Genomic DNA, 18,226 nt, shown 5'->3' with positions numbered 1-18,226 from the left:
GTTCCAGTTTTCTCAAACTTAAAATAATGTATAATCTTCAGGTCTGAGTATAAATTGCACATTAGCAAATACAAAGGAAAGACAAAGAACCACTCTTCTTGTTAATTAAATTACCCTCTTGTTAGAAATAGATCACATAATGGGTACAATTTGTAATGGATATAATTTTCAACTATAAGCTATATGAAGGGCACAAGAATTGCTGAACACAACAGATTTTCTCCCATTCTTTATTCTTCCATTATATGCATACAGTCTTTAAACTGAAAAGATCCATTTAGCAAACAATCAAATCTTTATTATGATCATAAATATCATTACTTTGAATACCCTCAAACTAATGTTATTTCTCTTTTACAAATTTCTCAAGACCTCTTCCAAAGTAAGATCTAATTGAAAGCATGTTCTTGAACATAAAAAATGAACAGATAAGATTAAAAAAGGCCTATTCTTATGAAACTATCATCTTTACTCTGTACCCAAATTTTTCATTTTAGTTAAGCTTCAGTCCTCTCCAATTTCTGCTTTTTCAACTATGAGGTACTTTTTCTGAAACAAAACAACTAGACCTGAATAGGTATGCCAGACAAAGTCACACTGCCAATTTATATAAACAACTTAATAGCTGTTTTAAACATTTTCCTTCTTATTCCAAACCATGGATCTTGCCTTTTGCACTGCTACTATATATCATCATTTTTCTAGTGAACTACTCAACATAATGTGAAAAATGGAAGAACTAAATACACTTTGGTATCAAAATGAGGTGGCAGTAAGTAGGGCAGAAGTTTCAATAATAAGTATAATAAAATATAGTGGCAGTTGAGCATTACACTAACACTCACAAGCATTTGAATAAATTCATATTTAAAACTCACAAAATTCCCTATAAGAATATTGGGATTTCAGGTACCAGAATTCCCAGCCATTATCCTCTAGAAAATTCTGGAAGTTGGACACATGCAGAGAGAATCAAGCTGAGGAAAATTCATAAAGGCAGTTTAAACTGCAGCATCTAGTTCCTGTTATGATCAAGATGAAACTGAAATTAAAATGGCTATTTATATTCAGAACAATGGCAAGCAAAGAACATAAATACCGATAGTTGTTTTCTCAGCAGAAAAGCTGTATAATATGAAAACACATACGACAGAAATGTGACATGCAGAAGAAATGTAAATAGTTAATGAAATGCAAAAGAAGTTAAAGCAGATTACCTGAAGGCTCACTCATCTTTGATGAAAACATAGAAAGGGGTTTCTCCTTTTCTTTAACTGAAACATCTTGGCTCTCAGCTCCCTTTCTTACATTGACTACTTTTTTCTCTGAGGGCAAAGGAGTAACATCAGGGGAGAAATCCTCCTTAGTTGTTTCGTGTACTTCTCTATCCAGATCTTCAGAGGATTTTTCTAAACAAAGATCCTGCTCTTCAAATTTGCTATGTATGTTTTTTAGAGACAAGTCCTGTGCTACTTCTTGGTAAGCAGGTGGTATGAGCTCAGCTTGAAGAGTTTCACAACTATTTTTATTTTCATTCCCCTTTAATATACCTTCAGTACTTCTCATCAGCTTGTCAACTTGATAAGGGACTGTGCCATCTGCCTCTGGAGAGGACTGTGCAGACAGCACAATTTTCTCTTTCACTATGGGTTCTTTAAAAACAGAAAAATCATCAGTATAGCCACCAAGTTCTTCCATATGTTGCTGCGGAGTCTTTTCTTTCTTAGCTAGATCTGCAGCCTCTGCTTCCAAACACCAAGTAGTTGGTTCATTTTTTGAAGTTTCCAGTTGAGGCTGGAATGACTCCAAGTAGGGTTCACTAAGAGAAGATGGTACTTCTTTGTATGTTTCTTTCTGGCCTCCATGTGGTATTATATTGGTAGTTGTTTCAAATAATGATCCTTTCACAGCTTCTTCTTTCTGCACAAGATTAATTTCGGGTTGACCACTAAATGAATAGCTTTTGTCAGATGGCAATGAGGTCCATTCAAGATGCTCACTGTACTCAGGCACAGGTTGTGATACACACTCTGTGATTTCTGCTTTTGAATAATCTGTGAACTCTGATGAAGATACTTTAGTCTCTTTAACTAAATCACATGCAATTGATATATATGAAGTATCTAAATCTTCTAAAGGTGAGTTATTCTCATTGTTGGGTTTCTTAGCAGCTTCAACTGTGCTTTCTTTTGCCTGTATTACTGGTACATTTGTTGCTTCCTGATAAGATGGAGGCTTCTCAGATTTCTGTATTACATTCTCATAATCATTCTCATATTGATCAGCAGCAGTGAATGTTTCAAATGGGGATATTTCAAGCTCCACAAGAGGCCCTCCAACCACAGCAGAGTTTGCAGTTAATGGCGCTTCCATAACAATATCTGGTAAGATAGGGGATGGAGATGTTTCAGACCCTCCTTCAAAGGAAGGACAGAGCTGTACAGCAATATTCAAAGACTCTTGTGATGATTCAGATGTTTGAACCAAATCAATCTTTGTTTCATAAGCAAGCTTGGGACTAATTACATCATGAAGTTCACTCTCAAAAGCTTCTTGAACCAAATCTGGAGTTAGACCTTCAGGGATATTAGTATCAGAGTCCTTCCTCAACAAAGTATCGTCTTTCTTTGAATCAACTTTCTGCTCTTGGTCACTTGTCAAATCAATATGGGTACTGCTAAATTGGTCCATCATTTCTGCTATCTTTTTCTCATCTGTTTTATTTTCATATGCCTTTTCTTCTGTTAGAGGGAGAGATGTAACCATGTTGCTCTCAATTTTCTCTGATGATTCAAATTCTGTACAAGTAATGTAAGATTGTGAAGATTCCTTTGAGGCTTCTGGAGTGTTAGGGAAAGAAATATCTTCATTGCTGCTTTCATTCTCTTTTTCAATGACTTTATGGGCAGACAGAGTCTTAGTGTCCTCGACGTATTTGTCGGCAATACTTTCTAATTTATTGTCTACCTCATTCTCAGATACATCCTTAAAATTATTTTCATTACTAACCCAGGAGAGTTCAAAAGGCTTTAAATCTGCATATTCATCTCTTGAATAATGATTATCCACTAAAGTTATATTTTCACCATGATCATAGATAGCATGCTTTCCCTCTTTTTTATCTTGCTCTACAAATAATTCAACAGGTGATTCTGGAGAAAAATCCTGTTGGCATACGGGTAATTCTTCTGTATCAGGAATTCTTTTAGTATCCAATGGTTCCTTAGTCTGAAATAGGCAGAATGAATGATCCGCAGTGTATGAAGGTTTTACATTTGCAAATTCATTGCCATCATCTGCAAGGAATGGGTTTTGTGCAGTCTGGGTAGTAAGTTTAAACACATCACTCCCAATTGGACTGTAACTATGTTTGGTAGATAGTTCATCTGATATTGTATCAAGAGCCGCATACTCTTTAAAAGGATTGACTGAAAGAGTAGAGAGGGAGGGAAGAGAAGCAGTAGCATCAAGAGAGGCAGCAGCAAAATCTTCTTGCCTGGCTGAGCATGCATGACCCAGTTGTTCTTGCAAGTCCATACCTTTGTCTGTGGCCGTGGACAGAAAGGACAGTTAGCAGCAATGCAAGTAACCTCAAAAGTTAAAGCAATGCTAATGACAGGTTCCAAAACAATGGCTAGCCCAAATCTTATTGTAGAATGATTAACAGAAAAAGCATGCAAGATTAAGAAAATAGAATCAAAGTTAATGAAGCTGTGAATGCTATGCAAAAATAATAAACCCCTGGAAGAATTCAGAACAGTACTAAGCGTACAAGGTTCATAACATAGATATGAGTAATGGTTCTCCTTTATCTTAATTATCCCCTCTGTTTTTTTAAAAAGTTACTAATAAGGAAATATTATCTCTGAACAATAATTCAGAGACTGGCTAGTGGCTACAGACAGCAATTTCTTTTTCCCTCTGCTGCTTTTTCTGTTATGTGCATTAACATTAGCTATGTTCAGTACTAATCAGTTTCAGTAATAAAACTTGTTCAGCATTAACCAGAATATGTACTAACAACGTAAAAAGTAAACACTAGGAAAGAGGCAATTAATGCTAGGGGAAAGGAAGAAAACACAAGCCTGTAGCCTATTTCCGGTTTTAAAAATTGGTAATCATTACACTTGTACTGGTCCATATAACATGATAAAAAGGAAAAAAAAACTTATTACAATTACAGTAGCAAGCAGCACCAATACTAATACATCATTAATTCTACATAATTAATGCTAACTATGTCAGCAATAGGAGCTATATTAAAAACAGTTTATCAGTACCTAAATCATATTGTAGAGAAGGGTCCAAGAATTCAAAAAGTGTGTTTTGAATTTAAAAACATTCACTCTGAATTTGTATTTTATTTTATGTCTCTAAAAAAACAAACTTATGTTTATTAAATTTGGGTTTAACATTCTTGGATCCAAACCAAATTTTAGTAAATACACAAAGATGCTATTAGTGGGAAGGGAATACAAAAGACACTGGGCGTACTCTAATGCAAAAGTCTAGCTGAAATGACTTGCCTGCAGAAGAATGCATCAGAGGTTCAGATGCAACAGGAAGAGCAAAAAGTGTGTCATCTGAAAAACAAATACAGTATGACCTCAGCAGAAATAAGTATGGAAAACAAAGTATTTTCAAAAAAGAAATAAGGGAAGGCAATATTCAGTTTACAATCTTTAACAGATCTTTTGCACAAGAGAAATGAAGAGAAAATATGAATATGGGAGTTACATGCTATATGTCTCCAGTTTTGTACTACAAACAGCATCCTCTATATCAGCTGGAAGTGTACATATATCAACTATATTAAAGGGAGATTTGGTTCACCAGTCAGAACTCTCACAAAGCACATTACATTAAACCAAATCAAATGTAGAAATTATTTAGAGCATCTAATGACTTCACAAATGCAGATAAATATTTCAGTTAATTTTATCATCACAAGGACAGTTTTATGGGCTTCCGGTAAGAGAGAAGGACTCCACTTTTTCTAGCCTTCCACCTTAATATGTAAAGTTAATATGTAAATAGGTATTAAATAATAATTGTATCTTTGGTAAAAACTAAATACCACAGTGAACTTAGCAATGTAAAATAATTTTAGGAACCACTTTTCCTAAATTGTTATTATTATTGAACAATCAATATAAAGTTATAAAACTGCAAGATAAGCAAAATGCAATATGCTAGATTGAAATTTCGTATTTGTATAGATGAATCCTTTTTCTTCTTCCACAAATCTAGCAAGTTCTTGCTGCATTTTCATTTAATTCAATAGTCCGTAATATACAATAATACTGAGGGGTTTACACTGAATCAAACAGTAAAACAACATCAATTCAGATACTGACAAAAAAAATCAGAGTTCCCCCAGCTTTTAGTTCACATCTTTGAAGAATTCTGTCAGGCAATTTTACAAATAGAATGCTGAAGAAACGAAAAGTGCATACTAGTTCTGATAAGTCCTTTGATTCAAAGTGTCAAAGTAACAGGATTCGATTTTCCAAATCAAATTTTAAAAAGTATCTATGCTCTGCTACATTATCAAAACAATTCAGACAGATTTGATTCAATTCAACTACTTGATTTGATTTGGAAAGTCAAATCCATTCAGATACTGTACTTTATTGAATTGTCTTCTAATCCAAGACAAGATACTGATGAGGTTACAGTATTCAGATATATAAAACAGAGATGCTTTGGATTTGGTACGGGCACTTAACTATGCCTTTCATGAGTTCCTTGGAGAAACGTACCATTCAGACCACAAAAGGCATGGCCTGGGTTGGATCTGATTACTACATTGCTCTATGCTTTCTAAATACATCCGCTAACTGTTTGCGCTAACGTAAAATACATTTGATCTTTAAAAACTATTTAGAAAGTGAGCAAACCAGGCCACATTTAAGGGAGGCAATGCACATTATAGCTGCGTAACAATAAAGGTAGATAGCTGAGCCCCTCTCAGTACTTTTGTAGAAGGTTTGCTTCCAAAAGTTAGTATAAGTAAAATATCTCTGTAGTGCAGTGGCAACACAAAAAAAAAATTAAGGAGCTACTGGCAGATCATTTTATGCAGTTATAACTGCTCATAACTATAGACATACACCTGCTGGAAGTGTTGTGGCATGGGACCCTAACATAATGTAGAGGAAATTCCTTTTGAATATTATTGTTTGGGTATTTAATATTCAATTGGAAGGTTTGGCTACATATTCGTTATTGGATTTTAGTCTGCTGCACATCAACTCCTGTATCCCTGTATCCCTTATACTGATGATATAGGGGTGTACTATCAACAGTCTTATATGGACTGCAGCCTGTGAGAATAAAATTGACATGGTATAGCTAAATGTCTATGGAGATTCTCAGTAACCTAGGTCATGGTTGAAGAGCCAAAGAAGCTTCTTGGATAAGAAGAAAAATGTCTTCAAAGAAAAAGAAAAACCAGAAGGTTTAGTTGCCTCTTGAAAAAGCAGCTTTGGGACAATTGACATGATATTTAATTTGAAGAAATGGCATGTCAGTAACTGCCTTTAGAAGCTGCTCTTAGTCATTATCACAAGCATTACAGATAGTCCTCAACTTATCACCACAATTATAAGAACTCCCATCACTAAGCAATGTGGTTAAGTGAATCATTCTGAATCATTACTTTGGAAACCAACAGGCCATGCCCTCTATGAAGTGCCTTTTTTAGTCCAATGTAGTATCAATCTGTCACATGGTCCTCTGTGGAATGAAGGGCTACTATGGCCTAAGTAGAGAAGCTACGCTGGCTGTATTTCCCTGTGAATAGTGGCAGTATTCTTAAAGCAGCTATCTGGTTGCATAACTCTCATCGTTCTCAGGCAATGCTGGAAAGGAATTCTAGGCCAGCTAGGACAATCCTTTGCACTACAGATGAGTACTGGGGAGCACAAGTGGGCGCTAGAGAATGTAATCCAGCAAGTGTTATGGGTGGAAGGAATGTGGATTGTTGGCCTGGCAGCAGCAGAAGTAACTATAACCTGAATAATTTATCACATGACCAGGTGATGCTGCAACATGTTTTCACACTTGTAATTTTAAATGGTTGCTGAATAGTTGCTGAATAAATGGATGTTAAGCATCCATTAAGGAAGTGTAAAAGGCTTTTTTCTATAATATGTTACTTTGAATGAATATTAAGATTTTAGTTTTTAATGCATTTCCAAGATCAATTCATGGAGTTGATTGAGTTTTATAGTACCAGATGGTATGAGACTATGACATAAAACAATTTTTATTGGTTATGAATTTAAGAAAAGCCTATTGCTAATAATGAGACAAGAAAGGCTAACCTAATGGGAATCAGAAAAGAGAAAGTTACCACTCCACCAACTCCATATTTCAAGGAGCAGAGAAATACAGAAATGTTGCTCCATTATTGCACTAGCAAGTTGCTCTTTTTTATTCTCTACACAGATTTGCATTCTTGTTTCTGCTTATAGTGGTTTCATTCATCTGCAGATTCCGAACCAAATACTTTTTCACTCTTACACATATTATATGCTACTTCTTTTAGAAAAGCAGCTGAAAAACATTGTTTTAAAAATAAATATTTCTCCATTTCATTAGTGGTATATGTTATATTGAACACCCCTTCAAATATAACATATTGTACCAAACACTTCTGCTCTTATTTTGGAATTTTCCCTCAATTTCTAAAACCCAAATTTTATTTAGCCTTTGATTTCTTAATATTTAATTAAGCAAAGGAATTAATTCTAGTTCTATTCTGACCACTCAGCTCTATACTTATTCAACAGAAGAAAAGGATCTGGTAATGGAAAATAAAGACACACATTATGAAATAATTTTAAAGTAAATGTAGTGATTAAGGAACAATGCTGAGGGAGACTGTGAGTTGCAGGCAGTGAAGCCAGGTGAGTGACTTTGAACTAGTTACTTTTTGTCAGTCCTGGGAAGAATGATAATTCATTCTGAAAATCTTGCCAATAAAACTCAGTCAGGAATAACTTGGAATCCATCCCACAAGTTGCTAAGTAATTTATCATTAGAATATTACCATTTGTTATTGCTCTATGGCTTGAAAATATAAACAAAAACATGTGTGCATAAAAATTTTGTTACTTTATACCATCATGTAAATGTTTATAGTTTTAACTACTCTATTACTATAATTTTTTTGAAAAAATACAAAATAAGAAGCAGCTAGACATTAGGAACAGCTGGTAAGCATTATATATCAAGGAGACCAGTGGTTTTCAACCTTTTCTACACCACGGACCATGGCCACAGACCCCCAAGACTTAACTCAAGATCTAAATTATAACATTTCTTCAAGCCTTTGCAGATCTCCTATGACATCACACCCACCCCAGGGGTCCGCAGACCATAGGTAGAGAACCACTGGAGTAGACCACTGTAGAGAAAAATACGCATAAAAAAACTTGTCTTTCTATATTTATATTTCTTTGAATTTTGTAAATCAATTTGCCAATTAAAAAGAGAATACCTGGACAAAAGTGCAAACAAGCATGAACATATTTTAAAAATATACCAAAATGAACAGCATACACAAATCTGTTTGCAAAATTAAATGGGTTATACAGAACTGAAAATGTGGAAAAACAATTTTAATGAATGCATATTTTTAAAAAACCTAAATAATTTACAAAAATGAGAAATTAAAACAAACTTAAATAACAGGTTCTCAAATCTTAATAATCCACAAATTTTAAGATTTCCATTTATGACAGGTTTTGTTGCAGCATCATGTGCAATTTAAATAGGATCAATTCCCCAAAGGAACATATTCTCAAAATGCTGTCTGAGAGTGAGTAACAGATCAGAGGAAAGGTACTATTTCATTTTAAATGTGAAAAAGATTTAAGTAAGTAAGAGGATATTTAAAATATCTATTGATGCTATCATTATATTTCCTCTTCAGCCCAGACAAAATCAACTCAGATTTATAGGCAAAAGAAACACAGATGGGTTTGCAACTTCCCATGATGACATGCCTGCTTGGAATGGAATCTGCTATCTGTCTAAAATACTACTGGGCAAGTAAACACCCATAATCAGAAGCCTTCCCCTTCCGAACAGGGTATCCTCTTATGAGAGGGTAAGAGTTCATCATCGGAAACTGGATCTCAGCATATCCTTCTATGAAAACATTTCCCTCAATTTGGAAATTATCTCTTCATTCTCAATCTCTGTGACACTGAGGAAGCTACCCTCAGGAGCAGGACAAATGTCTAATTCCAGAAAGTCTTGTCCACACGTCTTGCTGTCTTTATGGGCATCTACAACCCAACCAACTTGATTTCCGTGGAAGTAGTTTCTTTTTTTAAACCAGCAGCTCATTGCACTGAGCAAGTACTTTTTATACCTATTAGGCACACCATTAGTTGTTGAGAATAGGAGAACAAATCCAGACAATCACATTGTCTGATTTGGAAAGAATTTTTTTGCAAATTATGGTGGAAAATAAGTATTTGGTCACCTACAAACAAGCAAGATTTCTGGCTCTCACAGACCTGTAACTTCTTCTTTAAGAGGCTCCTCTGTCCTCCACTCATTACCTGTATTACTGGCACCTGTTTGAACTTGTTAGCAGTATAAAAGACACCTGTCCACAAACTCAAACAGTCACACTCCAAACTCCACTATGGTGAAGACCAAAGAGCTGTCAAAGGACACCAGAAACAAACTTGTAGACCTGCACCAGGCTGGGAAGACTGAATCTGCAATAGGCAAGCGGTTTGGTGTGAAGAAATCAACTGTGGCAGCAATAATTAGAAAATGGAAGACATACAAGACCACTGATAATCTCCCTCGATCTGGGGCTCCACGCAAGATCTCACCCCATGGGGTCAAAATGATCACGAGAATGGTGAGCAAAAATCCCAGAACCACACGAGGGGACCTAGTGAATGACCTGCAGATAGCTGGGACCAACATAACAAAGGCTACCATCAGTAACGCACTACGCCGCCAGGGACTCAGATCCTGCAGTGCCAGACGTGTCCCCCTGCTTAAGTCAGTACATGTCCGGGCCCGTCTGAAGGTTGCTAGAGAGCATTTGGATGATCCAGAAGAGGATTGGGAGAATGCCATATGGTCAGATGAAACCAAAGTAGAACTGTTTGGTAGAAACACAACTCATCGTGTTTGGAGGAGAGAGAATGCTGAGTTGCATCCAAAGAACACTATACCTATTGTGAAGCACGGGGGTGGCAACATCATGCTTTGGGGCTGTTTCTCTGCAAAGGGACCAGGACGACTGATCCGTGTACAGGAAAGAATGAATGAGGCATGTATCGTGAGATTTTGACTGCAAACCTCCTTCCATCAGCAAGGGCATTGAAGATGAAACGTGGTTGGGTGTTTCAGCATGACAATGATCCAAACACACCGCCCAGGCAATGAAGGAGTGGCTTTGTAAGAAGCATTTCAAGGTCCTGGAGTGGCCTAGCCAGTCTCCAGATCTCAACCCCATAGAAAATCTTTGGAGGGAGTTGAAAGTCTGTGTTGCCCAGCGACAGCCCCAAAACATCACTGCTCTAGAGATCTGCATGGAGGAATGGGCCAACATACCAGCAACAGTGTGTGCCAACTTTTTGATATTGACCAAATACTTATTTTCCACCATGATTTGCAAAAAAATTCTTTCCAAATCAGACAATGTGATTGTCTGGATTTGTTTTCTCATTTTGTCTCTCATAGTTGAGGTCTACCTATGAAGTCAATTATAGGCCTCTCTGATCTTTTTAAGTGGGAGAACTTGCACAATTGGTGGCTGACTAAATACTTTTTTGCTCCACTGTACCATTTATTGGCAAGTTGGACATTATTTGACCCAAAACTTAGTTTGATTATATACTTTTACAGTATTTGGAATGTCCCACAGGTGCTTTTTCAAGAGGCAATTGAATTTTCTGGTTTTTCTTTTAAGATGTTTCACTTTTCATCCAAGAAGCTTCTTCAGCTCATTTGGAATGCTTTGCCTCTGACGGTGAGAGGATAATGTGCTTCTCCCCTCTTCTTTTGCTTAGAAAGTTTCCTTCTTGCTGTTTGTTCACTCTACTTATGAGTGGCTAATTGCTTCCTCTTTCCAGAGTTCTAGCTATAGTGCCAATACTGAGATCATCAAGTTTAGTTTGAGGAACAGGCTGAAAAACTAAATGCTGCAAATTTCTTTAATAAAGTATATTCCTCTGGGTGAATATGTGCTCATAAAAAATCTTAATACATGTAATTAACTTTTCCTACAGGACTTACTCAATAATGGTTATGTTGTAAACTCCTCTGCTTGGGGAGAGGAAGGAACTGAAAAGATTAACTTTGGTTTTTATTTATGTCAGTACTACCTGACACAGCATCAAACTGCCTTTTTTCCCTCCAATTTTAAATATTGTTGCAACACTATATGAACAACTTGCATTCAGAATTAAAAGATTAACAGATTTCAAGACAAGTGTCTGCTCTGCTTTAAGAAATTGTTGGGAACAGTATACCTAAGTGGCAAGAAGTTGAAAAATTTAAATATTACTATACTATAATATAGCTGCTACAGAAACTGGTATGATGGTTGTGTATGAGAAATATCAAAATAGCATTTTTAAGGCAAAGTATGAAGCAATTTAGGAACAGCTGTTCTGCTTATTCTAATACAATGAATTGCCAAGAATCATAAATTTAATGCAGGGGAGTATTGCAAAAAAATGAAAGATGACTAATATCTTGAACATATTCATAAGTGGATGAGTTATTGAAGTTTTGGTATGTGACCATTCTACCATACCTACACTTTAGGGAAATACCTATCTTATTTTATGCTTTCTTGTACCATAATTTGTAAGGTACATTACATATTACATCCTAGAAAATGTGAGACTGATACAATTGGCAAATTGCCATGTAAATTTCATAAAATGTTATTGTTTAAGTAAAATTAATGTTATCTTTCAATTGATACAAAATTAAGGTTAAGGTTGGCTACAATCTTCAAATAAGGGTTCTGTTACACATTTAGAAGCATTATACAAAATCAAATAAATGAACAAATGCCTAAAGAACTCTATTAAAAATATATAAAAGTACAAATGTCTGCGTCTATCCATAAACCAAATTTATACGGACTGATCTTAGATTTACTGCTTCTAAGTACTATACATACCACATTTTCTGGACTATAAGATGTACCTTTTTCTCTCAAAAAGAGGCTGAAAATCTGGGCGCATCTTATACACTGAATACAGCAGGGCAGAGAAAAACTGTTGTATATTCTAGGAAATGGGTTTAGTGTAGCCAAGGAGTGATATTTGGAATTTTTGAGTGTAATCCTTTATCAAGGATAAAGACAGCTGTGTAATTTTTTTTTAATGATTTATCCAATTATTTCCATAAAGATGGCTAGAGAAATATATTAATCTATGGGCTATGCACAACCCATATTATTCATGATGACCATCCTGCAATTATCTTTGGCATAAAGAGCCAAGGTGGCGCAGTGGTTAAATGCAGCACTGCAGGCTACTGCTAGATCAGCAGGTCAGCGGTTCAAATCTCACCGGCTCAGGGTTGACTCAGCCTTCCATCCTTCCGAGGTGGGTAAAATGAGGACCCAGATTGTTGGGGGCAATATGCTGACTCTCTGTAAACCGCTTAGAGAGGCCTGAAAGGCCTATGAAGCGGTATATAAGTCTACTGCTATTGCTATTGCTATAAAACTCCCACTCTTGAAAACATTTATATTATTGTAAAAGACAGCTTAAAAATAATCCTACAAATATTTATTCCTCCATCTGAGTATCCATTTCAGAAAAAATATTGTGTAATTTGTAAAATTAGAATGAAAAAAAATCTGGGAGTATAAAAATTTGTAATGAAAAGTTGGAACTCTTATATAATATTTAATTTTATACATATACCATGTTCCGTTTATTTATTAGATCAGCATATAAATGGCTTCAATGGCTTTTGAGATAGGGTCCTATCCCAAGACTGGGATGCTATAATAAAACTCAAGAGGCACTTCAACAAAATATTAAGTTACTTCTTGCTTTTTCATCAATTTTGGAGAGACATTCAGTGTTTGGCAATGTCAGTGTTGTGTCATACTGTTGATGACTGTCTTCACTGTGTTTCATGATATATCCAATGCCTTGGAAATATTTTTGTATCATTCCTCTGACCTTTCAACAATGAGATCCCTTTGATATTTTGTAAGCTCTTTGCAGGCCATAGCATTTGCTGTAAGAGGCAACTGAATAACAGAAAAATCCTAGTAGAACTACTGAAGTATGGGCTTGATCAGATTCTCTTTAATTGATGGCAGGGATGTATTGACTACTATTTAACTTCAGGTTGAATGAGATTGGTTAATTCTGAACACACCTACATCCATACTTCTAAGAGGGGTGTGCACATCACATTATTGTATTTTTTTATTTCCCCGCCTCAAAGATTTTAGTTTGTTTTTCAATTGTATTATACAAATTATATGTTATATTAGAGGTGTAAAAAATTTTGAAATGATTCATCTTGGTGATATTTTTACCTCTCAGAAACCTTTTAACGGGTGTGTGTAGATGTTTTATATGCACTCCATATAGTCCCAAGTAGACATGCATTTGATGGGAAAACAAAATAAATGGTATAAATGAAACAAAAGCAGTTTTTTTTGTTGGCAATTAGACTGATCCCCCAAAATGCAGAAAATCTGAAAAGATCTTATTCTAGCTCCATAAATGTAAAAGAAAAAAATAGAATGAAGGTTGGGGAAAAAGATACGGAACTCAGGCTGTAATTCTCCCTATCCATAGCATCATTCAGGGATACCTGGGAAAAAACAGTCTTGTCAGAAAGTCAAGTGAAACCATTCATTTTGAAAATCTTCCAACCAAGAATATATTGAGAAATTCCATGAGATAATGAGGTTGAAGCTTTCAAACCAGTGTTAAAAATATCCTGTAAAAGGAAGCTCCTCCTGGGATTAGTTTTCTAGTTCTAGAAACTGGAGCTCCAGCTTTGCATCCTCAGAAACAAATGAAAGTCAGCAAAGCCAGACTTGTTTGGTTATGAGGGATTCTCAATAGGAGGTCTATATACAAATACCTAGAAAGTATTATTAAAACAATTAGAATCAAATTCTTTGCAGATTATTCTAGGGCTAGTCTGTATTTTTTATATCAACTATTAAAAACCCAGTAGAAAATTCATATGGATTTGTATAGTAATAACTATTTTGGCATCGTGAACAATGTATCAAGGGGAAAAAATCCTCACCTAAATATTGAAAGTTGCTACAGAAACGTTCAATTGTCCCAGGAGGATACAGTCTTGTGAGAGCAGAGCATCTATGTTATCCAGCACATTGAATTTGCTAGTTAGACAGTAATTAAGGCCTCCAAGAGAATGAAGGCTTTTACCTTCAAAGCTATTCCAAGATTATACATCCAAATATTCCTTCATGAACTGAAAGAATATTTTCTATTTGCTTTGAATTTGAAATAGATTCTTTTCTCCCTTACATTTTTGTTCCCATATTTATTGACCTCATGCATTCACAAAACAACATAAAAGTTATCCTCACAAATTGTTCCATCATAGTGAAAATATGACTCATAAAAAAGCATTAGCTCAAATCTCAAATTTTAAAATAAAGGGGAAGTACAATAAAATGGTCTGACCAAAATTGTACAAAGGAAAGCCTGTTGTATGGTAGACTTAATCCTCACTGATAGATGGAAGTGACAATTAAGAAGCTGTTCGAGGTATAAGCATGTTTCTTTCTTCATTTAAATCAAGGGGAGTGTGACCATTTGTCTCAGCAAATGACACCTGGTCAATATTATCTGAAATCTAAGCTGGGTTAGGCCTGATGAATATCTAATACTTGAACATGTGACCACCAAAAAATACAAGGACTGGAGGCTAAACAGAGAAGTAAAATATAATCTTAGAATAAGGATGTTAAACTTGCACCATCACGTTGTCATCACGTGACATATTGAGACTTTTCCCCTCTTTGCTAAAACAGGGATAGGCATGGTCAGGGCATGACGTATCCAGTCCGTAAGTTTGACACCCCTGTCTTAGAACATTAAGCCATTTCTATACCATTCCCAAGAAACTATATGGACATTAAATTACAGTTAATTCAAAGGATATATTAGTTTGCCTAATCATTTGACTTAAATATATTTCACACATAGCTCAAAAAAGCTGCTTCTCCCTTAAGAATCTGTGATCCATCCAGGTCATATTTTGCAGACAAATAGATTTTTATTCAGCTTTCCACTGACCATATCGAAAAATCTGCAACAAATATTTGTTATCAGTATTTTTTTACTGTTTCATTTCAATGTGTCAAGTTTATAAGAAAAGCTACTTCCATTTGTAACTGAACTTGCAATTCCTATTTGAAATTTTAATAACAATAGGGATACAAATATACATAGTATACCTTTAAAGCTATACTTCAAAACAAGTATTTTGCAATTTGATTTCTGATCATTGAAGATTTTCTAAACCAAAAAAATTATGTAAAACACAGATTTTTCTCTTATTTTTAAAATGTACTTGGAAATGTTGAACATTAATTTTTAGGCTATTATTAAATAACTATTAATTCTTGCTCACTTTAATTGCTATTATTTAACACTCATTTTGGAAGTTTTTCCATTAATAGTGCCACAGTATGGTATGTTTTTTGATGTTACATGTTTACATTCTATTTTGAACAGATTTTTAAAAATTAACTTTACTAATGCAAAAGCATTTTTAAACAGAAAATACTGCATAGTGGTCTGTGTGGGGCCAAAGCAGGACAATGACAGAAAGCTGGGCTAATTTACTATCTTTTTATACAAAAAGGGAAGTTCTCATTCCAAATACTGCTTGTGATAGGAGGACTAGAGCTTTCATTCACTGATTCATAATCCAGTATATGCGCAAAGAAGGCGGGCTTTCAGTAACAATAGTCTGGTGGAGACTGAAGCTTCAGTCAGTCTGCAAACCTTCTCCATTGCAGAGCTATGTACAGCAGCCTAAACAGGACAGTAAGAACCAAGTTCACATACAAGCTTAATAAAAAACAGAAGTTTTCTAGATCATTTAATCCAAAGGTGAACAAAGAGGGGGGTAGAAAAATCAGAATTAAAAAGAGGGGGGGCATTCAGCCTTTTTCATTTGTGACCATTAAAATGGTTAAGCACCAAAAAGTCAGAGGGGAAAAAAGCAATTACTCCACCTTCCCTCTTTGTGAACATCCTTCCAGCATGCTGCATTATTACACCACTGTGACAGACAGAGCTATTCCTATAAAATCCTTATTATTTTCTATAACGCTGACATCTGCATTCCTGAAGACTGCATTGGTTATCTCTGGTGGGAAAACTGTTAACAGACTCTAGACACAAAGGAAAAGCTGCCATTTGATGCAAGAATTACAACAGCCTATAACTACCAGTATACCTCAAGCAGAACACCAGCAGATCCCCCTTGCATCAGACTGCTTTGACAAAGCACAGTGCATGCCCACAAAGTCTCTGCCACACCCATCTTCTCGCTGCAGAATCTCCACAATACAAACCTTAATAGGCTTCCAGCAAATCCTCTACAAACTACCAACACCTTACCCAGATCCCAACATTCCCTTTAAGGAATTTCTCTTCTCCTTCTCAAAAGTATCCTTCCTAGGCGGATACCAGAACAGGATTATGATGACCCATTTCCAAACTTCTACCAGTTCCTTCCACGTTCACGAGTTGAAACCTCATCCCCTCATAAACCACTTGAACCCCAACACCTTTTTACACCAGGCAAAAACATGCTTCCCCGCCTGCTTCTTTCCTTTCGGGATCGCTTGTCTTTCTCCACTTCTCAAAACCCTTTTCTAAAATCGCACTGCTACCAATCCGCCACATCCTCATTTCACAGGCTGTTTTGTCCAGTTCGGCTGACAATTCCCTCTGCCCCAACAACACAAAAGAAAATCGGGACTTCCAAAGACCACCTCCCCGGCCGTTTGCTTTGAGAAGCCGTTCATTCCCACCGCACGTATTTCAGGGCTTCGGAAAGCCAAGTCAACTTACTTAGTTACTGGGTCCCCGCCCTGTACGCGCAACACACACACACACACACACACACACAAAATTTTTGGCCTCAAGCGCCTTTTACACGACCGTCTCTTCATCACAAAGCCCACCAGCCACGCCCCTCGGACACCTTCCGGGATATGCGTCCCTCCGCCAGCTTTCCACCAGCTGGCGCTCCTCCAGATACGTCGAGCTGCCTTCCTCAGTTTGCCCGGCTAACAGGCCGGGCTCTAGACGGCGCTGGGCGATGCCGAAAGGGGCACCGGCGTCCCGGAAACCGCCTCCGGACCTCCCGCCCGCCGTCCACTCACCGGGAGAGCCTGGGGCGGCGCCCTTCTTGGCGACCGAGGGCTCCTCTCGCTTGGGGGGCAGCGGGGCACTCCGGGGAGGGATGGCGGGTGCGCGGGGCTCTTCCCAGTGCGGAGGTGGCAGCGGGGCGCTGCGGGGAGGCTCCCTCTCCTTCTCTTCCTTAGGGGCGGCGCCCTCGGGGCTGGTGCTGGTAGAGACGACGGGGGGAGTCGCCCAAGCGGGTTGGGGGAATGGGGGCGGGCTGGGCGGCTGCTCCCCCGAGGCGCCCCGATCTACCAGCGGCGGGGAGGAAGTGGGCGCCGGGGGGGCGGTAGGCGCAGCGGCGGGCTTCCTCTCCCTCACTTCCAGCTGCTCGTCATCCAGCTCTTCGTCGTCGTCCTCCTCGTCGTCTTCGTACTCCTCGTTCTCCGGGTCCCTCACAAACTGGTACTGGAAAAGGGGCGGCTGCGGCTGTCGCCGGTCCTGCTCTGAGGCGGCCGTGGTGGAAGAGACCAAGGGGGATTGGTCCGGGTCATCCATGCTGGTCTCCGGGCTCTTTTCTCAGGAACAATGAGCCAGATAACAACCGTCGAGCGATAAAAAGCAGAGGGGGGAAGAAAAGGGCTGGAGCTTGGCGCGCGGCGAGGGGCGGAGGCGAAGGAGGGAGGGAGCCAGGCAAGACGGGCGGCTGCGCAGCCACCACCGCTGGGAAAGAGATGCTGCGATGCCGCGGGAGAACAGAACAGCCACGCCAAGCCCGAAACCGCCGCCTCCACGCCCTACTGAGTCACCGAAGGCGGTTACTGGCGCGCGCACAAAGTTGCAAGTTCTGGGCGAGG

At 37.7% G+C, this 18,226-nt stretch overlaps 1 protein-coding gene across 3 annotated transcripts in view; it reads right to left on the bottom strand.

Annotated features, from left to right (window-relative positions):
* Positions 1-18,144, bottom strand: part of RTN4 (reticulon 4) — a 45,855-nt gene extending 27,711 nt beyond the window's left edge. Inside the window, exons 1-3 of one of the 3 annotated variants that reach the window (XM_087717518.1) lie at positions 17,411-18,144; positions 4,527-4,583; positions 1,218-3,545 (exon numbers count right to left, since the gene is read on the bottom strand). In XM_087717518.1, the coding sequence (XP_087573644.1) occupies positions 1,218-3,545; positions 4,527-4,583; positions 17,411-17,927 (2,902 nt within the window). In that variant the 5' untranslated portion in view covers positions 17,928-18,144. The remainder of the gene's footprint in view (positions 1-1,217; positions 3,546-4,526; positions 4,584-17,410) is intronic. The other 2 variants (XM_087717519.1, XM_087717520.1) reach the window with 2 other exon arrangements.
* Between the last annotated feature and the right edge of the window lie 82 nt (positions 18,145-18,226).

The sequence above is a fragment of the Thamnophis sirtalis genome, unplaced genomic scaffold, assembly GCF_051295495.1.
Source record: "Thamnophis sirtalis isolate CommonGarterSnake01/CBP01778 unplaced genomic scaffold, rThaSir2_p1.2 scaffold_6, whole genome shotgun sequence".
Lineage (NCBI taxonomy): Eukaryota > Metazoa > Chordata > Lepidosauria > Squamata > Natricidae > Thamnophis > Thamnophis sirtalis.
The sequence above is the reverse complement of the archived record's forward strand: the minus strand, read 5'-3'. Positions and strand labels throughout refer to the sequence as shown.